The sequence below is a fragment of the Equus przewalskii genome, chromosome 27 (genome assembly GCF_037783145.1).
Source record: "Equus przewalskii isolate Varuska chromosome 27, EquPr2, whole genome shotgun sequence".
NCBI classification, from domain to species: domain Eukaryota; kingdom Metazoa; phylum Chordata; class Mammalia; order Perissodactyla; family Equidae; genus Equus; species Equus przewalskii.
This window is the reverse complement of record NC_091857.1, coordinates 40,032,535-40,058,702: the sequence shown is the minus strand read 5'-3', so window position 1 is coordinate 40,058,702 and position 26,168 is coordinate 40,032,535. Positions and strand designations below refer to the sequence as shown.

Here is a 26,168-nt window from a genome sequence, read left to right as displayed (position 1 = left end):
GGCCAGCGGCGGCATCAGCAGCTCCCCATGCCAGCAGCATCTCTGACTGTCCGTGGGTCCTGTCCCCACGCAGCAGAAGCTCTGACTGCCCATGGGTCCTGTCCCCATGCTATTCTATACTATTCTCTAAATAAAAGAGCACTACTGCCAGATCTTAAGAGTGTAAGAAATCTTTCTTTTGACTCCTCAGCTCACCGACCCCGCATCACACGGCAGGGCCTGTGCACCTCTTGTCTTACTTATACCTCCACCCACTCTCCCCCCAGCCCACCCCGCCCCTGATTATTTGGAGGCAGATCTGACACATCATGTCATCTCTGAATATTTCAACATATGACTCTAAAGTACGAAGACTCTTTAACATAATCACAAAACCTTTATGAAACCTAAAAAAATTAACAATAATTTCTTAATATCATATGGTGCATGCACTGTGGTTGGTTGATATGTCTCTCAATCTTGGGTTGCCCAGGCCATGTCTCCTTTCTCTCTCTCTCTCTCTCCAGAACTTGCATATCTTCTTGCCATCTTTTAAGTTCTGTGATAGCATCACAAGGTAGCTAGTGTGGGGACCTTTCCTTTTCCTCCCTCGGGCACGCAGTGGCTTCTTAATCTGGGTCCTTCTCTCGGATCTGGAGCTTTTCTTCTGTTGTTGGAGTGGCTCCTCCTCTCGCTTCACTCTTCTCTCCTCCTGGAAGTCCTGTGGTTGATGGATGTTGGCATCCAGGCATCTGGATGTGTCTTCCTCATTCCCACCTCTCTGTGCCCTGAGCTGATCCTCGTCCTCTCTCTGATTTGCTCTTGGCTTTTATCATTCTGCTCTTTAGTCCGGGTAATTCTTTTTTATTTCCACCATCAGAGTCTGCATCCCTAATGCCTGGTGCGTCTCCTTTGGGGGTGCACTCTCCTCTCCTGGGTGCCAGTCTGCAGGCTGGTCCCCTCTCCTGGGGTGTGAGTCACCCCTCTGGGCACTGCCCTCCGTGGTTCTCTGTGCCCTGTGGGGCCAGCCCCCACTTGGCGTGTGAGTGAGCCCCTCGGGGCTGCCACAGGCCTCTGCTCCCATTAGTTATTCCTCTCTTCACACAGTTGTGCTTCTCCCTGTGAAGGTGGGTGATGAATAGTGTGTCCCCTTCTCAGGTGTGTGGTTGCTCCTCTGATGTCCCTCCCTCGGGAGCCATGGCGGGGGGCAGAGGGGCTGGGGCTCATGGACCACATTTGGTGCAATCAGCCACACGTAACTGCTTCCTCCGAATTGCTGGCTTAGAACAGGAAGCAGTGTGCCTTCAGCATCGGCGTCTCTGGCTGGCCGGTGTCTCCCCAGACCTTCCGCAGCAGCCTGGTAAAGAGCAGAGCCGAAGCCCATCCCAGCCCAGCCGGGACGCCCCTGCCGAGGTCTCCGGGGCATCAAGCGGGGTGAGTGGACAGAGGCTCCTCTGTGTCTGGGCTCGTTGTTCTCAAGGGGAAGAGTTCAGCCCTGCAGCTCTTCCCCCAGGGAGTGGCTGCTGTCTCTCCCAAGGGAAGCAGCTCCAAGTGGCCCAGCCATGGAGGGGGCCCTGGTGGCCCTGGTCCATGTCACCTGCCCTCAGATTGTCCACTCCAGGCCTCCTTTTACCGAGGTCTAGCGAGGGGAAGTGCTGTGCTTACTGTGGGCAGAACCACGCAGAGCCCTGGGTGCCTTAGTAACGTAGGGGGATGGGACCAATCATGGTGACAGGACATGGCACAGACCCCAGACCTTGGCTCCTGGGTCTGGGGTATGCTGACAAGCCACAGACAGTTGCTGAGCTGGTGATGTGTGGGCTTCGAGGGCCCACACAGCCAGGAGGAGGCTGCGGGGGCCAGAAAGGACCCCTGGCTGGTCGGTGGGGGACCAGGAGTGGCCAGGGCTATGCAGGATGGCTCCTGGGGCCTCCCAGCTGCACCTTCCTCTTCCTTTCTGGGTCAGTCCCCTCCTGTCTTCATGCCCCCAAGGTCGGCTGTGCTGGTCTGTCCTCCAGCAGAGTTTGTGTGTATGTGTGTGTATGAGAGCATTCAGGTGCATTTGTGTGTGGGGTGTGTGTGTGTGTGTGTGTGAGGGTGCACGGTGTATGTGAGTACGTGTTGCGTGAACGTGGACGTGGTGCATTTTCCTGATGGTGGTCTGTTGGCTCTCTCAGATTCTAGAAGGTACACCAGTTGAGTTTTAGGGGGACAGGCATTAGGTGTGTGACCTAAACCTCCCATAACCAGGCTCCCAGAGGCCTGTCTCAAGGTCTTCTGGGAGTGAGGAGACGGGAGCCACACCCCTGGACCCTGGGGTCCACCTGGATCCCACTGGACACTGCTACACCCACCTCCATTCCCTGTCTCCACCTCACCCTGGCACCCAACCCCTGCCTTCTTCCCTTGACCAGGGGCTGGGATCCCGCACTGGTGACCCTGACCAGAGTCCCTGAACCCACTTGACGAGGCTGTCCCCAGAGATCCCCTTCTCTGAGGCACCTGGGACCCCAGGGAGGGAGGAGGGGGGGCAGCTGTGATGGGGGAGGGAGAGCGAGCCCTCCCTTCACCAAGGGCACAGCATCTGTGGGAATCGGCAGAGAAGAGCTGCTGAGAAACCTCTGGGAGCTCATCAGTGCCCCAGTCGGTCTATACTGAAGGGACCCCCGCTTCTACCAGCGTCTGCAGTCTGCCACGGCTGAGTCTCGAGGACCTGTCATCGGGCACCCCACCCACACCCTTGCACACCCTGCATTCGTGTAAGAACACTGGAGTCCCTCTCCTGCATGAGGTCCCGAGACAAGGGCCGACCATGACAGTGGCCAAGCCCACAGCTCGGTACCACATCCTGAGCAGGGCCACAGGGCCTTACTCTGTGGACGCCTGACCTCCAGGTGACCTGGGGCGGGTGACCGAGGGCTGGGCCAGCTCAGTGGAGCCCATTTCGGGTTTCTGTGTGGTTACAGTTTCAAGTTAAAAAGCAAATTGACCTGCTGTTTGAGCCACAAAATGACTTATTCAGGACTAGCCAGAGGAAGCGGGACCTGGGATAGCATGCTCTGGGGACCACAGGCCAATGTGGAGAACAAAGTGGGGGAGCTGCTTTCATAGGGAGTGGAGGAGTTGGGAGGGGCGGCAACAAACAAAGGGTCCATTGGGGGAAGCTGGGAGTCCAAGGTGTAGAGGCTTCTCATTGGCGGGATTTTACAGCCTCCCATTGGCTGGACTACTGCCAGGTGAGGAGAGAACTCTTCCCTCCTCCTGCTGGGCAGGTCGGTGGTGGACACCATCGTGGGAGATGCCAGCCCCGGTCTCTTCCTGTTTGGTGTAACTGACAATGTGACAGTGTGAGAGCGCCCGAGTCCAGTTTAATTGAGATTTCTCATCAATTTTCAGTTTTTCCCTTTCGATCAAGGCTTTTCTCCAAAAGCATCACTGAACAACAGTCAAGCTCTCTGCGCCTAGCGGTTTCTCCCTTGGTGCCTGGAAGGACCTTTCCTCCTTGGCGTGTCCCACGTTGGAGGGAAAATGCACAGTGGTTGGAAACCATTTAGGCCACGGGAGTAACAGGGAAGGTTAAGAGGAGAACACCCAGGCACTTCCTATCTCAAGTCTACGTTTCGTCAAGGTCATAAGTGTTGAAAGCATCCCCGAGCACTGAGCTAGCATCGCCTTCTTGGGCACGTCGTTTTACACAGAGTAGGATTAGGAGCAATACTATAGGGGCAGTTTGCAAGACGGTTCCAAACCAGGAGCCCAGACCCGAAGGTAACCAGCTGGACAAATCAAACACGGTGGGTTGTTAGGTGACATTTGTTGCAGCCAATGTGCCTGCTCTCTCATGTTATGCAATTGTGTCTCCACTTCCCCAGAGGCGTTTATCCATGTGCAACAGGAGGTGTTTGCTATTGCACAGATGGCTCCTTGCACAGCAAGTACATAATCGAGGGCTATACAATTATCCAAAACCACCTTGGCCAATGAGTTAGGTGAACATTGCTGAGCTGAAACCGTTTGTCTGTGGAGTCGGCCAACTCTTCCAGAGTCGGGGAGAGAACCCTGACCATTTGTTCACGGGACTCACTCTGACCCGTGGAAAAAAGCTCTTCCCACGGGGCAAAGCCAGAGTCACACAGGCCTCCTGGGAGTTCTCATTTCAGGTGCTTATAGAGGTTTCATGGGACAGACCAGCGAGAGGCCTCTATTTGGTTACGTAGAGAATATAGGACAGTGAATACAGCAAAGCCACACTGTCTATGTATTCTCCCGTTGTCAAGGCATAAAGCATAATGCCCATTTCCAAAACTTCCACACATGCAGGTGTACCCAGAGGGTGGACGTAAGTCTCCCGCTAAGTGATAGTATCTACACACCCATTTGTTGGTATAGAGGCGTTAGCTTATGTCACCAAGGCTCAGACATTATGTGGTGACACACTGAGAGTCTGCCTAAATATATGGGTATATCAAGAAATTTACAAATGGCTGGGGTTACATAGGCAGTCCCACAGAATGTTTTACACAAATATTCAAAGATTCTTCTTTTCCCCTCCCAAGCCTGGGTTAAGTTAAAGCGACGAACAAGTTTAGGTGGGCTTAGGACCCCGTTTCTCTAAAATGGGCCTGTGGAACATTTTAAACAGACAATGGCATTTGGAATCCCAGTGAAACGGCTCACAGGGTGAACTAAGGGGTCGTTATTGTCTTGGGCAGACCGAGTTTCTGGTGGCAAATCCAGCAGCCAAGCAGGTTTCCCCCTTTCACAAGGAATTGGGAAATGCAGGCAAGAGCCTTGTCCTTCCAGGAAAGAGAAGGAGAAAATAAAGTCAGAAACACAGTGGGAAGAGGCTGTGCAGGCCTGGTCCCGTCATCCTGGGAACGCTGTCTGCCCGGATGTCGGCTGCTCGTCTTCCTGGTCCATTTGACTTGGAGGTCTCCAGTGTTTGTACAGGACTAGGTGTCAGGTGGAGCCTCCCTCAGCTGTGAGATGTGCACCCAAGGCTCGAGTCCCTGAGGTTTGGCTGCCATCTGGGTAGTGAGGAGCGCCTAGTATAGTCCCTTCCAAGGAGCTTTCAAGGGCAGGAAAATTGGAAACATCAGTTTGGAGGATCACAGCCAGACATGTAAGGAAACCGGCAGAATTTAGGATCCAGTCCAGCTTACAGGTATACAACTAAACCTTAAAGACAATTAATGGGACTACAATTTAATATCTACAAAGGCCCAAACATAATTTCTCTGGCCACAATTACTCCCATTTTTATTATCATAGTAAAATTAATTTTTTATATTAAACATGGCCTCATTATTTATATAAATGCACTAAGAATAGTGCCTGACCCTATAATCTGTTTTTTTTTTTTTTAAGATTGCTTTGCTGGAACCTTGTAAGCAAGCTACTAGGCTGATTTTTTCAACAGTTCCCCATCTCTGGATCTGTGTACGTCTCTCTTGCACATGATAATCTAGTCAAAGACCTGGAAATATTAGCCAGTATTTCCTGTTGTGTCCTGTCTTGAGGAGAAACAATTCTCACTGAATTTATGCCAATACTTATATTGTCATGAAAAGAATATCTAAGAGTTTCTGAATTCTGGAGGGGTCAGGCAGGGAGGAAAAGATAAATGTTTCAGCCTTTGTTGTGAAGACACACTGTACCCAATTGCTGTAAGTTATAGCTAGCTTAGAGGAGAGGAGGAAAAGGGGTCCTTTACATCTGGGAAACAAAATGTTAAAGCAACCAGTATGCCATTAGAGTTTTAGAAATTCTTGCCCAGTTCACTGTTAGGATCTTGAAACTATCAAAAGTCTGTATTCCAGAGTACTTGTCAAAGTCGTTTCCCTGAATCTCTTTGGAGATGAAATATATTTGAAAAGGCATCAGGATAGAAAAAAAGCTGTCTATAACTGACAAAAGACTTCAGAAAAAAGGCAATGAGTAAGCATCAGATGAGGGTTCGTTATAATGCAATTGACCAGGAAATTTGGGTATTTTTGTGACATACATTTGTAGATAGTAGCTAGAATTACAAGTGATAACATTCTATCTATTGACCATAGAAAAGATTTCAAAGGCAAATTACAAAGGTTACATAGTTATAAGCAAAACCAAACCCCTTTAATACGAAGGCTTAGCTTTCCTAAGTAATTAAAGACCTGATAACAAAAACAGAGGGAATTATTTTGGTAAAAACCAAAATCTCTGTTTTCTAGGCGTGTTACTTAAAAGGTAAAGAAGCTTTCACAATCTGTTATCAAAAACAAATAGCCCAAGAAAACTTTGTCCTTTTAACAGAGAAGAAAGCCAAATTGTAATTTTGCGTCAACTTATTTTTGATATGAAAACTCATTCATTCCGATCTTAGCCAGTACTGACCATGCGTAAAACTCTTCTCCCAAGATTCCTTCCCATAAAGCTTCTACAGCTTTCTTCCTACATTCAGATTTTGTCCTTTGTTTTCCTCTTTCCCAGTCTGAAATAACTGGCCTCTCTTTACGACGAAATTATTTTCTTTTCCCTCAACGAAATGTATTTCCATTCCTCACACCTTCTTTTACCAAAGCACACATCTGACTTTGCTTGCTTATGGAGATGTTCAGTTTATCACTACATATCTTGGGTAGAATTCTTGGCCCTTAGAAACTTTCACTAAGAAGTAAGCATTCATAAATGGCCTGTTATGCCTGCATTCTTTAGATTGGAAAATTTAGAATGGATTTCTTAATTCCTAGAAATATATTTTCTCATAGTACAATCTTTTAATGTGGCACAAGACATCTTTACTAATAGGCCTAGTTTTATCTTTAGTTTTCCTTCAATAGGAAGCCAAAAGTAGATAAACCTATGTTCGGTAATTAATGTTGTAGTATTTTATTTTGTTTGGAACACGACCCAGATATTCAATGCAGTTCCATCATTTAATTTAACTTAGCAAAACTCTAAAGTTTCAAGTTACCAAAAAGATTTTGGGAGCTATACTTTCAAGCATACATACCATAAAACATACTTATTGCACCAAAATACTCTTACTCGTGTTCGTCTGTCTAAGTCACTTGTTCCCAACAATTATGTTTAGATTACTCACAAAAGCTTCAAGTGACTTTGAAGCATTCAGCTATCATCTTATCTTATCATGTTTCTTACTGACAAAGTTTGTAACAGAGATACATGAACTTAGTAAACCCAGGTAGAATGAAAGTTGCACCTCTGCATTATATTCAGCACTGATAACTCTGAAGATGTGTGTTTCAATAAAACCTACAACCTTAAGCTAGCTTTTATTTAGTAAGGATTAATCCCAGATCATGTAAATCTGAAATGCATGTGGATTAGTTTCTATTATATTTCAGTCTTATAAGCACTTTTGTACTATCGAGCCTATTAAATAGAGGTCTTTGACAAACCACTTTTAGCAATACCATCCAGAGGTGGAGAAATAGCACCTCTCTATAACGTGCATACGTAGACACACGTAACCTACAGGCAGGCGCAGAGCGGGATCTCATAGCCTTCACTTAAAACAGTTTTAGCCACGTACAAAGCTCAAAGGAATAGTTGGATCCAAATTGTTCTTCTGACAGATGGACTAAGTTAAGGTTACTTGTTCGGATGGCCAAAGACATCTGCTAATGACTTTTATTTGCATGCTGTAAGGATCCTTTCAGGGCTGTTTCTGGGGTCACTTTGTCTTTTAGAAACTCCTGCGTACCTATCAAAGAAGGCATTCCATTGTCTCCCTAGAGGTTCAGAATCCTCTCCTTCAAGGGTGCTGCCTAAGATGGACTTAGATCAAACGACATTTCCCCAGGAAAACCATTACAATGCCCGGGCACACTGAGAACCCTCAACTCTAGGCACTCTCCCCAGGGTGCTGGGCAATCTCTTGGTGATGTCAGGGGACGCCCACCAGGTGGGCCAAAACCAGGATGTTGACTATCCTCACTGTCCGTTTTCCTTTCCACCAACTGGATTTCAGACAGGAGTGTTGATTTTCTCATCATCTCACCCCAGACCCTGCCTGACTGGGGAGCTGAGGCCCCGATCACGGGCCTCTGCTGACCCCCCATGGAATGGAAGCAAGCAGCTGGGCAGGAGCAGGGAGCCTGAGTCTCAGGGGGCCCTGTGATCTTGAGCCCCTGCTGGTCCCAGCAATGCTGGCTGCCCCTCACCTGCCCTGGGCGCTAGGACCAGGCCTCGACTTCCCACATGGTCTTCACACAAAGTCAGCCTTGCGGGAGCTGGTGTTCAGCCACAGCCAGAGCCCCACCAGGCTGGGCCAGGGGCCAGAAGACGAGGGCCGGGCTGCTCTGTGTGCCTCAGGCCAGGAAAGAGCCCCTGCAGCCCCCTTTCTCCAGGGCCTTCTCCCAGCAGGGCAGCCTGTCGGTGGAGTGGGAGTCCTTGGCAGGGCTGGTGGTTTCCAGTCACTTCCGCCATTGGGGAGTGGGCATCGTGGTGACAAGACAGGCACAGTTGTGGTGAGGCAGCCAAGTCCTGGAGCTGCCCAGCCTGTGACCAGGCAGGCCTCCCTGTTGGCCCAGAGTTACCTCCTCTGAAGCCTGAGGGTGTCCAGGCCGCCCACCCTCCCAGCAGTCAAGTAGCAGGGCCTGGGGAGTCAAGGAGCCAGCAGGCCCTGGCTTCTGCATGAGCATTCGCGTGGGTCCCCTGCTCAGCACAGATGTCCGCACGTGTCTCAGCTCTGAGAGGGACGACATGTGGGCTCGGGAGGGAGTGTGAGGCCCCCACCACAAGGCTCTGATGCGGGGAGTTGAGAAACTGGTACAGAAGTTTCCTCGATGCCCCCGGAATATGTGGATCAGGAAACCAGGGCTCTGCCCACACACCTGGGCTCCAAGGTGTTAAAAAAACCCCTCTCAGGGCTGGCGTGGTGGCCGAGTGATTAAGTTCAGGTGCTCTGCTTCAGCAGCCCAGGTTCGCAGGTTTGGATCCCAGGCACGGACGTACACACCACTCACCAAGCCACGCTGTGGCGGCATTGCACATACAGTAGAGGAAGATTGGCATGGATTTTAGCTCAGCAACAATCTTCCTCAAGCAAAAAGAGGAAGATCGGCAACAGATGTTAGCTCAGGGACAATCTTCCTCAGCAGAAAACAAGAACAAAAACAAAAAAAACATCTCTAGCAGCTTTCCCTGGACCTGTGGCACCTATCTTAGGATCTTTACTAGTCAGGCTTCTCCAGAGAAACAGAACCAATAAGACGTGTGTGTGTGTGTGCGTGTGTGTGCACGAGTTTGTGATGTGTGTGGGAGTGTGGTGCGTGTGTATGTGTCTGGTGTATGCATGTTTGTGGGATCTGTGTGTGCAGTGTGTGCATGTATGAGCACACACGTGTGTCACTGGCAGGAGGCCCACTCCCTGCTCCTCCCTGGAGGCCTGTGGGCTCAGCAGGCATGAGTTGTGCGCCCACGCTGCCCCGCAGCCCTGGTGCAGGGCTGTCAGAGACACTGACCCGTGCTGGCCTCACCCCGGTGCTGAACGCCCCCTGGCAGCAGGGACAGGGCCCTCCCGGCTCTGCGTCTCCAGGCTGCTGTGGAGGAGTTCAGCACCGTGGACGATCCGCCCCAAGAGCCTGGGGTCCGAGGCCCTGTCACCAAGACCCCTTCCCTCCACAGGACATGCTGCGCCAGCGCTCCCTGCTGCTCACCCTGCTGGGTCTGCTCTCCCTCGGGTCCGGTGAGTTCTGAAGAACATTCGGGTCTGAAGAAAGGGGCCTGCCCTCCCATTCTCCTGAGGATTCTTTCTGATCCTGGGGGCAGATTAGGAAACACTGTGCCTGGGGAGCCGGTCCCAGATGCAGGCCTGTCTCCCCACACTCTGCCCCTCTGTGTGGGGCTGACGTGCAGGCCTCCACAGGGAGCAGCCTGGAGGGGACATGCTCCCTGGCTTCCTCCCATCCTTCCTGGTCCTGATGCTGACTCTCCTTCTCCACCCACCCTGCATGCAGGCCTCATCGTCCATTCACCCCCCATCCATGTCTCAGGCCCCCCAGTGCCTGCAGGCTCTCTGCGTGGGGAGGGCCAGTGCTGTAGGCCACGGCTCACAGGGCCCATCTTGTCTCACCCCCAGCCCTCTCCCAGGAATGCATCGGATACAAGGTCAGCACCTGCCGGGACTGCATCAAGTCAGGGCCTGGCTGCACCTGGTGTCAGAAGCTGGTAAGAGCCAGGGTGGATGGCATCAGCTAGCCGAGGGTCCTCACACTTGGCCTGCCCTTCCCACCTTCCCACCTCCTGGACTGGACCCCTGTTCTCTGCCTCTGGAACGAGGTTTTTCCTTACCCCCATCAATCTCTCTCTCTCTCCAGCATGGACGCACGGATTTCTATTTTATTTGGTAGTATATAATCTGTCACTACCATCTTGTCATTTTCATGCTCAAATTGTTCCAGACTTGGCCACTGGGAGGCCTCAGGTTGGCGCTGGGGCCTGTTGGCACGCCCCATCATAATTTGGGGGGCACTTTCTTACTCTCTGCAATAGCGGAATGCACTAGGCCCATCAGTACTTTCCTGTCCCCGGCCATAGAATCAGACATTTCTCTGAGGGCTCCTGGTTCTCCTTGCTGAGAAGCCTGGCTCCCAACATCCGCATACATTTCCTCATTTTCAAACCCACACCCACAAAGTGATTTCAGAGTCGAGAGCCGCTCCATGCCCGAGGTGGGTGCGGTCTGTGTCCTCTCTCCTTTGATGGGGGTTCGTCAAGCCCGGGGTGGAAATGTCGGGTTGGACTCCTCACTCCCCTGCGTGAGCTCATCACATTCATCTGAAACACGGTGGCTCGTTTGTTTCTCTGTGACTACAGTGTAGGGTCGTCCTTCTCCATTCCGCTGACTTAGTTTTGTTTCTTGAGCACATACAGCACTCACAGGGTTCCAAAGTGAAGACAAGCAGAGGCAGCTCAGGAAGTGCGCCCCCTCTCCCGGCGCCTCGCGGGCCCCACTTCCCCGGCACCGGCACCGAGCTAGCCTCGCGTGTCTGCGCTGCTCTTCCTGAGTCCCCGTCTGTGAAAGGAAGCAGAGATGTAGCTGTGCCTTTCAGCCACCCCACCGTAGTCTTAGCTCGCCCTCCCTGGGACACAGCAGCCTCTGGCCAGGAGGGGGCCCCTTCTCTGTCCCTGCCACGTCAGAATCCGGGGGCCTCCATGGGGGCAGAGGGGTCACAAGGAAAGCGCCCCGGACCCAGGACCCCCATGCTCCTCTCTGGGCCAGTTCCCTCTGAACTGCCAGGAGCTTGGCCCAGAGCCCTGGCCTGTGATCCAGGATTCCTGGGAGCCCCAGGGTACCTCGGGGCTGCCACGCAGGCTGAGAGGGGACACTCATGTTCCCTTGGGGGAGAGAACTGCTCCCTCCAACAAAGGTTCTGCTGATGAAGGGCTTGAAAAGTGTGGGCCAGATGCCAGGTGATGCCCAGGCTGATCCAGGCTCGGGGGCCAGCTGAGGGTTCCATCCCCTCTGGCGGTCAGCCTGGGGCTGCAGATGTTGCTTCTTGAGTCGTTCCTGCTGCTGGAGGCTGTGGGGAGGAACCTGCCCTCTCCCAAGGCTCTGCTGTGATCTGGGAGCCCTCATGGGGGCGGGTCACCCTCTTGGGAGGCAGGGCTCATCCTGGCTGGCTGTCCAGCGCCCAGGCCCGTCTCCCACGGGGAGTTCTGTCTTGAGTCCTGGGTGCAAATGAGGAGGCTCAGCCTCACTCAGCACCCACAGTGGGCCCCTGGTATTTTCTCTGTGCTCCTCCTGACCCCTGACTCCCTCTGGCCCCAGAACTTCACCCGTCAAGAGGAGCCCGACTCCCATCGCTGTGACACACGGGAGCAGTTGCTACAGAAGGGCTGTGCAGCTGACGACATCATGGACCCCAGGAGCATTGCCGAGACCCAGCAGGACCAGAAGAGGGGCCAGAAGCAGCTGTCCCCACAGAAAGTGACCGTCTACCTGAGACCAGGTAGGCTTGGCCTCGGCTGGGGGTGAGCCGGCACCTGTGTGTCCGTTGTTCCGGGTGGGGGTCCAGCCAGGAGCACAGCCCTGCTCTGGGGCGCCAGGGATAACCAATGGGCATGTGTCCATGTGTCCAGGTCAGACAGCAAGGTAGGCCAGGTGAGGCCCAGGACTGCTGGGAACCTCGAGACCAAAGTCTGAGCTCCCCCACGGCCCTCTCCTCTCCGACCCAGGAGGATGCTGCCATACCCGCTGTCCTGGCTGGGTGCCTGGTCTCTCTTTTTCCTTATGTTCTCTGTGTCCTTCTTTAAAAGGGAGAACAAACCATGTGGAAAACACTATTCCACCCCCTCTCAGAAGGCCAGGTACTCTTGGCAGAGTAAAGGCTCTGAGAAGTCCTCCAGCCAAGCAAGCTGCGTAATTGTTTAAATCCGCATTGTCCCAACTGGCTTGACCACAGAAGCCTGCTTCAGGACACAGCTCCCTGTGAGGGCTCCCAGAAACACCCTTCAGGAAGGCACGTGTGGGAAGCAAGCAGCACAATGTGGTTGCCTGGCTTGATCAGCACTGGGCTGGGCCTCCCACAGCCGGGCCTGCCCTGCAACATCGTCCCGTGAAGGGCAGCCCAGGGGGAGCTGAAGGCTGGAGGGTGGGCCCAGCAGGAGGGCCTGGATTCGCCCCTCCCTCCCTGGCTCGTCCATCTTCTTGTCACCTGTCTACTGACCACCTACTCCGTGCCAGGCCCCATCCTGGGGCTGGGACACGGGCCATTTGTACTGACACAGGAACAGGTAACCACATGACTGCAGGTTGTGATTCAAATGATAACAACCAGAAAGCGAGGGGAGGCGGGGAGAACGGGGGCCCTTTGCCACCAAGGCCAGGGGAGGCCTGTCTGGGACAGGTCGATTTGCTTGGTGGCTGCTGACGGAGACGGGCTTGCGGGTAGATCCAGGTAGACGTGAATGTCAACCATGCCTCATAAGCCAGGAGTACACCTTGATGGAAGTACATCCCCACCTTCTTCTACTTGGGAAAGGGTTCTCGATCAGATGTTCAGATCTAACTGGGCGCCCTGTGTCTTACCCGCAGGCCTCGGAGAATGCGGGAGCCATGAGGACTTCGGGACCTGTGGAGGGGTGTCCGTGCCCCCAGACACCCTCACTCTCTGCCCTCTCTGCCGGCAGGTCAGGCAGCAGCATTCAACGTGAACTTCCAGCGGGCCGAGGGCTACCCCATCGACCTGTACTACCTCACGGACCAGTCCAACCCCCTGCTCAATGACCTCATCCACGTCAAGAAGCTGGCAGGCAACCTAGTGCAGGCCCTTAAGGGAATCACCGAGTCAGGCCACATCGGTGAGGCCAAGCTCCTCAGTCCCGCCCACAATCCCTGCCACCCTGCTACCCACACCTCCACCCCCTCACGTCCCAGGGGCGGGCGCTGGGAACTCCAGACACATTGTCCCTGGGGGCATCCTCACTGGGGCCACACCTGCTCACACACACCCCACAAGCCATCCTGCTTTCTCCCATGGCTGGCTCAAGGTAGGGAAACCGAGGTTCTGCCCTTGGTGGCCCCCACAAGGCTCATGGGCCCCCCCCCACCAGAAGCCTCTCCCACTCATCCTGCCCCCGCCTCAGGCTTAGGGTCCCTCGTCAACACGCACCCTGAGAAGATGCAGAACCCGTGCCCCGACCAGGAGAAGGCGTGCCAGCCCCCACTCGCCTTCAGGCACGTGGTGAAGCTCACCGACTCCAACCAGTTCCAGACAGAGGTCGGGAAGCAGCTGATTTCTGGACACCGGGATGCCCCCCAGGACGGGCTACACGCCCTGATGCAAGTGGCTGCATGCCCGGTATGGCCCCGGCCGCCTTGGTCCCCATGCTGAGCTCAATCCCCATGCCAAGCTGCACCTCTTCTCATCTGCTCCTTGTGGGGGCCCCATGGGGGAAACGGAGGAAGGTAACCCCGCTGTCTTCTGCTCAGGAGGAAATCGGCTGGCGCAATGTCACGCGGCTGCTGGTGTTCGCCACGGACAATGGCCTCCCTTTTGCGGGCTCCGGGAAGCTAGGCACCATCCTGACCCCCAATGGCAGTCGCTGCCACCTGGAGGACACCACGTACAAACGCAGCAACGAATTCGTGAGTGCCACATCCCTGGTGTCCTGGGAGGGAGTGGACACAGCACAGGGGGAAACGGGCCATGGGGGGAATCCCGGGGCTGTCTGTGGCTCTGCCCCGGGGAGCCGGGAGGCCAGGGTCCTTACAGCCACCTTGCTATAATCCGGGGCTCCCTCCTTCGATCTAAACAGCAGATCTGTGTGGGAACCGGCGGAGCCCCCAGCGGGGCAGTGTTAGGTCTCTCAAGCCCCACGTGGGCTGGCCGCCCGCTGAGCCGCCCACCCTCCTCAGACTGGACACAGGCCCTGTGGACGCTGGCTGGAGCCGCTCCCTTGCTCTGGGCCTGTGAAGTAGCTGCTGCCCCCAGGCTGCAGCCCGGGCCTCCCCTGCCCTCCCCAAACTCACCATGGGCTTGGGGTCCCCACCCCTGGGGCATCACCCTGCCCTCTCAACCCCGTCTCATCTCCGAGATATCCCAGGCACAGGGGCCAGGATGGAGGCACCCCCGGGTCCTCCACCTCCCCCAGCTCCCTCCTATGTGGTGCCTCCCAGCCGGCAGAGGGAGCACAGTTGGGAGTCCAGGGGTGAGGGGAGGTGCCAAGGGCTGGGGGCGAGGACAGGCTTGTTGTGCTGGGGTCTCCTCCCCTGGGCAGAGGCGCTGTATTAATGGCACCGGGCAGGCACACACCACCTGTCACGGGAGTTTGCCCTCCCCCCTGTGAAATGATGTCTGCATCCTGGAATTGTAAACTGTGGGGGCCGCAAAGGACTTTAGAGATAGGACCCCTCAGGGGTTCTCACCCGGAGCCCACAGACTCTGGGGGTGTGGGTGGATAACAGGAGGGATCTATGACCTGGACAGGAAATGTGACACCTGAGGTTCTGGTGAACCTCTGCCTGCAGTCGAGCGTGTGCTTCCAATAGGAAAATAGAGTGGGTGCTGGGGCCGTATCTGAGGTCTGCCCCCAGTAGGAGGAGGGGTATCTGCCCAGCACCCCTCAAGTGGGGACACCTCACAGTCTGTTTACTGTCCTCTCCACCTGGACGTCTGGGAGCGGTTCCTGGCCGCTCGATCTCCCTTTCAGTGCGGGGATCAAGAAGCACAACACTACCTCTAATACTTTCCTGTTTATTTGTTTATTTCTTGCTGTGGAAGATTGGCCCTGAGCTAACATCTGGCCCATCTTCCTCTATTTTGTGTGTGGGAGACCAGCACTGTATGGCTTGATGAGTGGTGTGTGGGTCCCCACCCATGATCCGAACCCGTGAACCCAGGGCGGCTGAAGCAGACCACGTGGACTTAACCACTGTGTAACCAGACAGGCCCCTCTAATACTTTCTTAACTGTACTTCAGTCTCGTCGGTTTCCCTTATAATCTCATTGTTTTATGCACTGGGAACATCATTCGAATGGCCCTATGGGTGGCACTGGGCCTTGGGCAGTTGCTGCTGTCGGGCAGTAGTGGGTCAGTAGCCTTGATGGCTTGTCCCCAACCTCCGGGGCCATCTGACCTGTGTCTCCTCTCAGGACCACCCATCGGTGCGCCAGCTGGCCCATAAACTGGCTGAAAACCACATCCAGCTCATCTTTGCTGTGACCGAGAGAATGGTGAAAACCTATGAGGTAAGTGGAGTCAGGGTCTTGAGCAACATGGGGGACAGGGCATTTCAGCTGAATGAGGATGAAACCCAACGTTGCCACAGGCTGAGCTCTGCTTCCACAGTCTGGGCGCTGGGCAGTGGGTCCACCACCTGGGCCACCACGGGTTTCGGGAGTGAACAATGCAGGGGAGGAGCCCGAGGCCTCTTTGGGCCACGTGACCTTTACGTGGGAATAAAAGAAGGAACGTTTCTGTCCGTGACATTCAGTGTTAGCCAGGATCTTTCTGCTTTTGCCGCAACACAGCACGTCCTTCGGGTCAGCAGAAGCCGCTGTGCGCTTTAGGGCAACTTTCTCCTCTTACATCCTGTGCGTCTGAGTGCGACGCTCCTCATGATGCCCAAGGTCACACAGGAGGGCTCCCAGCCTTAAGCGGATATTGGTGCGCTTCTCGAGCAGCACACCCACATCACAGGAGCCTTGGGCCCTGCAGCGGCTGTCTCCCCGCGGAAACCAACACTTTTACAGCAGACACTTCCTCCTTCTCTGCCTCAGGGGCCCGGCTCTGTCCCGATGTACCGAATCACTGTTCTTACCAAATTCTTCTGTAGTGTGAAACTCGGGAGGGGAACGTTCTGTTCCTAGGGCGGTGTCGCCTCCCTCCTTCCTTCTCTTCAGTAACTCTTGTGTTGGTGTGAGATGTGCTGTGTTTGCGTGTTTTCGCCTGCTGCAGTGTGGCGTGCCGGTCTCCTGTTTGCTCTGATGGGCTGTGAGTCTCCGGGCCCTCACTCTCCCTAAGTCCTGTGCACCTCTCTGCTGCGGGCTGGGGGCTGCTGCTGCCGCTGCCCATGGGGCGGGGGGCGCTTGGTGAGGGCCAATGGTGAGACCAGGGGTTCCCCCTGTTGATTTTCCCACCCTCCAGAGTGGGGACAAGACACTGTGCGGGGACACAGAGGAGGAGGCGGAGGCCGGTGTCTGGGAGAACCCCTTGGGTGGGCAGTGGGAGCTTGCCAGGCCCCGGGGACAGTGGCTCCACTCAGCCCCTGCTGGGTGCAGCAGGCAGAAAGACCACCCGCCCACGTTAGTTTCATGAGCACAAGCAGGTGAGGGCTTCACAGCCACTGTGTCCTCGGCTCTATTACAGGACATGGCGGTCCCCTCCTCCCCGGATCATAGGTCCCAGTAATTTGCTATCAGCAGCAGGATTTGTGTTCCAGAAGACGGTATGGTGCTGGGGTGGAAGCTGCAGACAGGAGACTTGAACCCCAAACCCTGCCCCCGTTAGCGCAGATGGACGGTGTCCTGGGCAGGTCACAGGCTTTTCTGAGCCTTAGTTCCCTGACTTCCACTCACGGGGCTCCTGGGAGATGGGAGTCAAGGAGACCCATAGCCTGTAGGGACAGCAGACAGTAGACCCTCCTTGGAATGGGTATCTGCACCGAGTGGAGAGCAGATGGACAGGACAGGACGTGGAGGAGCCCAGCCTCCCCGAGTCACAGGGCCTGTCCCCAGGCTGGGACCAAGGGGAGTGGGCAGTGAAGGCTGCAGGGGACTGGTGGCCAGGCTGTGACCGTCCCCATGAGCTCTATGGGGGCAACTGGGCCCCCTTCAGGGGAGTCACGGAAGGACTTTGGGGCAGGACAGCACCCGACCATCAGCTCCATAAGACAAAGTAACGCTGCAGTCTTTTGGAAAAGATGGCGTGACCCTTGAGCTCAGCTAAGGCAGGTGTGGGGGAGAATGGGCACAATTGTTCCCGCAGGCTGCCCCAGGCCTGTCTGCATTGCAGGTGCTCCGGCCTGCCCACCCGCGGCATCCCTGGACCACTGGCCCTGGCCTGCCAGAGCCGATTGTCCCGTTGCTGCTTAGCACGGTCGTTACTGAAATTCAGTTATATCAACTGCTTGAAGCGCTCAGAGCTTCTCCGTTCCTGACAGCTTTGGCACATTTTTTGATTACCTATGCCCCAGGGTGGTTTGTGCCTCTCACCTCTCCATGGTGGGGACACTGTTGAACGGTGTCGAGGCACATCTTCCCAGCTCTGCCTTCAGTGAGGTCACTGCTCGAAATACACGAAGGTGGAGTATTTAACCAAGGAAATGAGCAAACCCTGCAACTCAGGGCTTTCTTCCTCCCAAGAACTGGTTGTTAAGCATTACCAGCACACCACTGACCTCGTGCTCACTTAACTAAACACAGTCAGAGGTCTGGTGGGGGCTGTGTGAGCCACGTGCAAGCAGAAGGAAACCCCCCGGGGCGCTACAAACTGAGGGGAAGCTCAGCTTTCTGTGGCCGCGGATCCAGCCATGACCACCTGGTCTTCCCTGGCAGAAGCTCACTGAGATCATCCCCAAGTCTGCAGTCGGGACGCTGTCGGAAGACTCCAGCAACGTTGTCCAGCTCATTAAGGCCGCCTACGAAGTGAGTGCCCCGGGGGACTCGGCAGGGGCCCTGGGCGGACAGCAGAGACGCCCTCCCCGCTGCAGGTCAACAGAAGGGTGGTCTGGAGAGCAGAGCCCCTGCCTCCTGTGCCGCCCTCAGGCTTTCTGGACACACTGACCCTGGCACTTCCCGAGGGCCAGCTGTGTCCTCTCTCTGGTTGATGGCGTGGTATGTGACACCCCAGACCCTCACCTGTGCGTGCCTTCCCCGAACCACGAGCGCCAGGCCCCCTTCTAGGCCAAGGGTCCTGGTAGCCTCACCAGGCACAGCTGGGGGTCCTGGGTAAACGCTGACACCGCTGAATTAAGTTAGAGCCTGTTGAGGAAGCTCCCTGTGCTTCTGCACCCACTCAGAGCCCCCAGCCCCAAAGCAGGCCTCCTGGCCTCCAGCCGCTGCGTGGGGGGTTTCCGTCTCCGCTCGATGGTGCCACCATCATTGGCTCCTTCACCTCTCTGTCTCTCTCTCTATATATCTCTGTCTCTCCATCTTTTGTTTTCTCTATCTCTGTCTCTCCATATCTCTCTCTTCCTCTGTCTCTTTCTGTCTCTGTCTCTGTCTCTCTGTCCCTCTCTCTCAGTCTGTCTCCCCCTCTTTCTCTATCTCTCTGTCTCTCCCTCTCTGTGTCTCTATATCTGTCTGTCTCTTTGTGTCCCTGTCACTACCTGTCTGTCTCACTCTCTCTCATTCACTTATAGTTTTTCCTGCTCCTGCTCTGTGTCAGGCACTGGGGAGCCAGTGGTGAGGGGAGGGTCAAGCCCCTCCTTGGGGTAGGGCCTATGATCTGTCTCCATGTCAGTCTCCTCGGGGGCCTGTCTTGGGGGGTGGCGTTGGTAACCCCACCACTGCATACACCGAGCACAGGACCTGGCACCTACCCAGCTCTCAGTGGGCGTGTGGGTGAAGGGAGGGAGATGACAGGTGTGCAAGCCATCGGCTGGGAAGGGCCAGGGGACAGCGGGAGGTCCTCCCTAATCGTGGCAGCTGCTCTTTGCCCACAGAAACTCTCCTCCAGAGTCTTTCTGGAGCACGGCACCCTCCCTGACACCCTGAGAGTCACCTACGACTCCTTCTGCAGTAACGGGGTGTCGAATGTGAACCAGCCCAGAGGGGACTGCGACAATGTCCGGATCGGCATCCCGGTGAGGTTCCAACCCGACCTTCTGGAAGGTTCTCTCCCAGTGATACCTAGAAGGAAGTGCACCCAGACAGACGGGCTTGCACGGGGACAAGCAAGGGGCAAGAGCCAATGTCCATCGTTGGTCCAGTTTCCTTGCTTTCAAATCCTCTCGGAGGCGGCCATGGTCGCTGAGTGAGCTGTTGTCTTCCTGTCGAGGAAGGAGTAGACAGCGCCCACACTCCTTGGCACAGGGCATCCTAGTCGTCAGCACAGACTCCCCTGGTGCGGAGGGAACCACCTCGGGGACGGCAGTGCGCCCTGGGGGCAGACGCTGGACACAGCCCATCTCGTCAAAGAAGGGCCTGCTTCCACACACTACACACTGGTTTGGGTTGGTTTCCCTGAGTTTTACGGTTTTTTTTAGGATTGGCGCCTAACATCTGTTGCCGATCTTCTTCTTTTTTGTTTTCTCCCCAAAAGCCCCCAGTACATAGTTGTATATTCTAGCTGCAGGTCCTTCTGGTTCTGCCACGTGGGATGCTGCCTCAGCATGGCCTGATGAGCGGTGCTAGGTTCACGCTCAGGATCTGAACCAGCGAAGCCCTGGGCCGCCACAGTGGAGCACGCGAACTTGACCACTCAGCCACGGGTCTGCCCCTCTGTTATGTTTTTGACATTAAACATGGCATTAAAGCATGGGCGCCACAGATGATTACAAATATGCAAAGTTATCTCCATAATAGTTTAAATTCATTATGACCAAAACAATTGATTTTTTCTGTCACTGGCTGTGAACTCATATTCAGCAAAATACTTGCTTTCGGGGCTGGCACTGTGGCCGAGTGGTTAAGATCGCGCTACTGCTGCAGGCGGCCCAGTGTTTCGTTGGTTCGAATCCTAGGCGCGGACATGGCACTGCTCATCAAACCACGCTGAGGCAGCGTCCCACACGCGACAACTAGAAGGACCCACAATGAAGAATATACAGCTATGTACCAGGGAGCTTTGGGGAGAAAAAGGGGAAAAAGATGGTGAAAAAAAAAAACTTGCTTTCATTGCATTTAAAGATTTTATTTTTCCTTCTATTCTCAAAGCTCCCCAGTACATAGTTGTATAGATTTGAGTTGTGGGTCCTTCTAGTTGTGCTCTGTGGGATGCCGCCTCAGCATGGCCTGATGCGCCGGGCGAGGTCCGCGCCCAGGAGCCGAAGTGGTGAAACCCCAGGCTGCCACAGCAGAGTGCGCGAACCCAACCACTCAGACACAGGGCCGGCCCCATCGCTGCATTTCATAATACGACATTGGAATTCCTTCAGAAACGTTACTCACTAAATGTTGCATGTGAACTTCTACCAACATACCCCCCTCATACTGGGTGATGCACACGGGAATCCATTTGATCTTGTGATTGGCTGACTGCCTCTTACACACTTTCCTGACGTCTCTGGTCCTTCACTCAGCACCTGTGGAGGTTCACCTACAGTGACTCGGGGTCTGCTTTGCTCTTGAGACCGCACTCCCTGGAGCTCAGTGCTGGCAGCTGCTTCCAGTGTGCAGGGGAGGCGGGGACTCTGCTCTGTCGCACTTGATTCCTCTTGGCAGGATCTTGACCCTCTCATTCAGGGTCAGGACACAACTCCAGATCCAGATCCTAGGACTTCCCGTGGCATTCTGGCATCTAACAGCCAGACTTAAGGACGAAGTGTATGTCCTTTACAAAGTCACTGTAAAATCCATTTTAATGAATGTGTGATAAAGGTACTCTAAAGACCGCCCAGCCTGGAGATGGCGGTGTGTGGGCACAAGGGGCTCCACCAGGCCTGCTGCCGCCTGTTCTGACATCGCGGCCTCTGAGTTTCCAGCTCTCTCTCATTCTCTCTTCTGTCATCTCATGTCCCAAGTCCTGGGGAATCCTGGAGTGTCCGTGCTCTTCCCATCCCCCCACCTCAATCCACTGCCATCTGGGGCCCCTGCAGAGGCTGGCGCCCTCCATGCCTCGGGGCCAAGGACCCCACCCTCACCACGATACCCCCAGGGCATCCGAGTCCAGACTGCTGGTTGAGGAGATGGGAGCAGGGTGACCCCAGTGTCCCAGCCTCGCCTGAGCCATGCTGTTCTCCATGACAGATCACCTTCCAGGTGAAGGTCACAGCCACCGAGTGCGTCCAGGTGCAGTCGTTTGTCATCCGGGCCCTGGGCTTCTCGGACACGGTGACCATGCAGGTCCTGCCCCAGTGCGAGTGTCAGTGCCGCGACATGAGCCGGGACCGCAGCCTGTGCCGGGACAAGGGCTCCGTGGAGTGCGGCATCTGCAGGTGAGTCGGGCGCAGGGTGCACCCCACCCCAGGGGCAGTGAGATGTGCAGCAGCAGTTGTTTCCAGCCCAGGGCCGGGGGTCCTATAGGAAGGAGCAGCGTCCGGCACCGTCATGGGGAGGGGCCCTGACCTTGCGTCCCTCCCACCCCAGGTGTGACGCTGGCTACATTGGGAAGAACTGTGAGTGCCAGACGCAGGGCCGGAGCAGCCAGGAGCTGGAAGGAAGCTGCCGCAAGGACAGCAACTCCCTCGTCTGCTCGGGGCTGGGGGACTGCGTGTGCGGGCAGTGCATTTGCCACAAGAGTGACGTGCCCAACAAGGAGATCTTCGGGCAGTTCTGCGAGTGCGACAACGTCAACTGCGAACGCTACGACGGCCAAGTCTGTGGGGGCGAGAGTGAGTGCGAGGGGACAGACAGCAGACGTTGGGGTCAGATGGGCAGAGAGACAGACCCTCGGGGTTCTCCTTCAGCCGCACGAGAGCAGCAGCATGTCTAGGCTGTGGTTCTGGCGGGCGGATGGCCAGGTCACTGGTCTGGGGGGACGAGGGCGAGTCTGCAGCGATCCCCTGTCTTACAGAGCGGGGAACCTGCAACTGCGGCAAGTGCCAGTGCAAGGAGGGCTTCGAGGGCTCGGCGTGCCAGTGCCCACGGTCCACCGATGGCTGCCTGAACCAGCGCGGGATAGAGTGCAGTGGTCGTGGCCGGTGCCGCTGCAACGTGTGCGAGTGCGACGATGGCTACCAGCCGCCCCTGTGCCAGGACTGCCCGGGCTGCCCGTCACCTTGTGGCAGCTACATGTGAGTGCTCAGCACGGTACAGCGTAGCTGTCACCCCAGGAGGACCAGAGCCTGGGCAAGGGGCCCTCTTCCATTTGCACCCCTGCGGCCTCCTTCAGAGCCAGGTGTCATGGGCCAATCCACCCTTCCTCACTCCCTTGGGTACCTGCCCCCCGTCCCCATCCCTGTCCCCCGGCCCGCCCCGACCACTCCTGTCCCAGCAGCACGGAAGCCCACATGGCGCCCAGTCACCTTGCAACACCAACCCTCTCACATCTCCTCATATTTCCTCCAATACACCCTCACACCTCCCCAACCCCATCACACCCCCTCTCACACCCTGACGCCTCACACCCTCTCACACCCTCTCACACCCCCTCACTTCCTTCTGCTCCCTCACCCCTCACTCCTCTCACAGCACCAGATCCTCTCACACACCTGTTCGCCCCCTCAGGTACTCTCACAGCCTCGCCCCCTCCTGCATGTGTGTGCACACCCTCTTGTACACACGCTCACGTAGTTGCTCCTCCGCAGCTCCTGTGCCGAGTGCCTGAAATTCAAGAAGGGCCCCTACGAGAAGACCTGCAGTGTGGAGTGTGAGAGCCTGAGGCTGCTGCAGGAAGCCCCTTCGGTGAATCGGCAATGCAAAGAGCGGGACTCGGAGGGTTGCTGGATGACGTACACCCTGCGTCAGCGGGACGGGATGCACAGCTATGACATCCACGTGGAGGACACGCGAGGTGAGACCCCGCGAGGCGGGATATGGCCGCCAGGGCTCCAGTCATGAGGCCGCCAGAGGTGGCAAGGGTCTCTGTCCACTCAGGAGGGCCGGCCGGGCAGGGTCAGGTGAGCGTCCAGGACATGGTCCTCCCACCCCCAGGCCTCTCCCTCATGGCTGTGACCTCACATTGGGGTGCTGAGGGGCAGGGATGGCTTGTCCCCTTGCAGTAGAGCTGCGCCAATCAGGGGACGGACCCAACTGCGTGCCTACGGGTACCATGCTGGTTATCTCCCCATGACGGTTGACTGAGGCTTAAAGCCTGTCAACTTTAAAAGCAAATAAAGAAAATGACTTTATCTAGGAACAGCCCAAGGCACTGCAATTTGACACATGCACACTATGCTGAACCACAGACAAATCCAGGGAAGAATGGAGGGGACTGATTTTACAGAGAGAGAAAGGGGGAGAGGGCAGGGCTGTTCTAAAGGAAAGTCATTGGGGGAAAGTAGCAATTGAGGGCAGCAATGGCTTCTCATAGGCTGAGCTGTGGCATTTCTCATTGGCTGAGCTGTTGCCTGGTTGGGAAAGAAATCTTCCGTAATAAAGTAGCTGTACTTCCTATCCAAGAAGCAAAGTTATGTCTCCTCCCGTTTGGTGTAACTGCCCATGAGTCACAAGGGTGAGAGCTCCCCCTGCAGGATTTCCAGACTCCAATTTAGTTGAGGTTTCTCTTATTCACTTCATAAGCCACAGGTCCCAAGGGCTGGTCCACTAATGGCTGCACCAGGATCACCCGTGGGTGTGAGAATCCTCCTGCTCAGAACTCAGCCCTGGGGAGGGGATCCAGGGACCCGGGAAGCCCAGGCACTGGGGTTTCCCAAACGCTGTTAGCCCGTCCGTCACCTGGATTCCAGGGCTATATGTGGCCCCGTAATGGTCGAGGACACGGAGATGCCAACCCTGTCTTCACAGGGTTCACGTTCCAAGGTGGGGGGCACCCTTCCCCAACATGTCAGAACACCAGTGCCCCAGACGGCAGGAGGATGTGGCTGGGGTCATGAGGTACAGAGATGACTGCAGGTTGGGGTGTTCCCCGAGGTCAGAGGTCAGAAGGTCTCTTGGAGGAGGAGACATTGCAGCTGAGACCAGAGAACAAGGGTGTCCAGACAGACGGGACACAGGGTGTGCAGTCAGAGGCACCCAGTGCTGGTCATTACGGGGGTCAGTGAGTCCTGGGAGGCGTTTGGGTCTCTTTTGAAACATACAAGGAACTGTTAGCAGGGTTTCAGAAGAGCAAGCCGCACAGCTGAACTGTGTTTTCAAAAGCCAGATGCAGAGCCCTGAGGGGCCGGGTGGACGCAGACCTATGAGGGGCTGCTTCGAGGTCCAGGCACTGAAGAGTGGAGATGGGTGGGGGTGGGCTGGGTTGGGGTCGTGGGGGTGGTGTGGGCAGAGCCTGCCCTTGGATGGAACATGGGGAGGGGATCAGGAGGAATGGGGACAGGTGGTGGATCCATAGGTCCCCAACAGGTAGGGAGGGTTGGGTGGGTCGAGGTTCACTGGGTGACAATGACAAAGCATGTGTGGGTCTCTGGGACTTAGTGGAAATAGACCCACGACAAGAGCGGACTAAGGGCTTTAGACAAGTAGTGCCCAGGGGTGTGTGCAGCACACGAACTCTCTGCACCCCCACCCCTTCCCATCACAGAGGCTGAGGGATCGGATCACAGGGCTGGGAGGCCTGGCCACACACCAGGGGTGGGCCAGCAGTCCACCAGGGCCCTTGCAGGACTGAGACCTGCTCCTAGCTCCCCCGCCTGGCGATGGGAACCCCAGGGGGCAGATGGGGCACAGGCCCTCCATGTGGCCTGAGCTCACGGCCTGGTCACAGCCAGTTCTCCTCCAGGCTCTGCCATGGTAGGCTGGCAACCTGGGCCTCATTTTCTCTGTAAACAAGGGACCGAATTTCATTTGAAACCACAAGGTCTGGCCTTGTCCCTAGCTCTGCCCCAATCCTGGCCATTTTGCTCACCTACCTGTCACCATGAGTCCAGCAGTTGGACCCTGAGCACTGCAGCGACCTGGGACGGGGCACACATGGGGCTGAGTGAGCCGGGGAGGGCCTGACGCTTGGTATGCGTGTGCTTCCTCCTTACCCCAGAGTGCGTGGAGAGCCCCAACATCGCTGCCATCGTCGGGGGCACTGTGGGGGGAGTTGTGCTCATTGGCCTCCTCCTGCTGATCATTGGGATATCCCTGATCTACCTGAGCAAGTTGAGGAAGTAGCCGTTTCAAGACGGAGCAGCTCAAGTCCCAGTAGGACAAAGTGAGTGGCCGTCCCCAGGGGCGAAGTAACTGGTCCCATCCAGAGGGGCGCATCTTCCCAGCCATGGGTAACCTCTCCCCCAGGAGGCGGTGGACATCAACTCAAGGCTGCATACCTGTCCCCCTCCCCACCCTAGAGCTCATCCTCAGAGCACATGCTGCTGAGGGCAAGCTCTGCCAATGGGGCCAGACCCGAGGGAAGGTGACCCCGCTCCCAGCTCCTCCTCCCCTGCACTGACAGTCATGTTTGCTTTTCTCACCAGGACGATGCCCTTTTCAAGAGCACCACCATGACAGTCATGAACCCTAAGTTTGCTGAGAGTTAGGATGCTTGGTGAACAAGGCCACCTGAACCACTCAGATGGGACCACCCCACACCACACCCCTCCATCAGGCCGGATGTGACCTGCCTCCTGACGTGGCTTATGACACTTTGACAGTTTCATCCATTAACCAAAAATCCACTATGCTTTTCTCTGCCCTCAAATGACTGATATGGCCAGGTGAATACATGGACTCATAAGAAGGGACAGCCTCCCCTCCTGATACGTACGACCTTTTCAGAGAGACTTCAAAAAGGAATTGCTTGAGTCTTATAAGGTTAAATATGTGTTTTCCTGTGTGAAAATCAGGACGGTGTCTGATTAAAGGTGGTGCAATTTTATTTCTATTTGAACCTATCACGGTGTAAGATTACATCCCATTGTTTATAGTGTTCCTCAATCAAGTGTATAGAAAAAGATCAATAAAACTCTCATGGAAGCTGTCCACGGAGTCTGGGCTCTGCCCCCTCCCCACGCTCTACACACTCGCAGG

The 26,168-nt window shown here is 55.6% G+C and overlaps 1 protein-coding gene across 1 annotated transcript; it reads left to right on the top strand.

Moving 5' to 3' along the window:
* Positions 1-1,249: 1,249 nt before the first annotated feature.
* On the top strand, positions 1,250-26,120 carry LOC103546063 (integrin beta-2-like). Its single transcript, XM_070597940.1, has 16 exons — positions 1,250-1,413; positions 9,613-9,673; positions 10,067-10,155; positions 11,759-11,939; positions 13,120-13,290; positions 13,576-13,790; positions 13,922-14,077; positions 15,585-15,680; positions 17,988-18,077; positions 19,097-19,237; positions 21,342-21,529; positions 21,681-21,925; positions 22,108-22,327; positions 22,841-23,046; positions 25,189-25,353; positions 25,616-26,120. The coding sequence occupies exons 2-15, from the start codon at positions 9,616-9,618 to the stop codon at positions 25,311-25,313; spliced, it is 2,181 nt and encodes a 726-aa protein (XP_070454041.1). The 5' UTR covers positions 1,250-1,413; positions 9,613-9,615; the 3' UTR covers positions 25,314-25,353; positions 25,616-26,120.
* Positions 26,121-26,168: the final 48 nt, after the last annotated feature.

Excerpts from the sequence above, each read along its gene's own strand:
- LOC103546063 (XM_070597940.1), top strand. The coding sequence starts at position 9,616 with ATGCTGCGCCAGCGCTCCCTGCTGCTCACCCTGCTGGGTCTGCTCTCC. Across the intron at positions 21,530-21,680 it reads GTGGAGTGCGGCATCTGCAG|GTGTGACGCTGGCTACATTG; the intron begins GTGAGTCGGGCG and ends CTCCCACCCCAG. Across the intron at positions 22,328-22,840 it reads TCACCTTGTGGCAGCTACAT|CTCCTGTGCCGAGTGCCTGA; the intron begins GTGAGTGCTCAG and ends GCTCCTCCGCAG.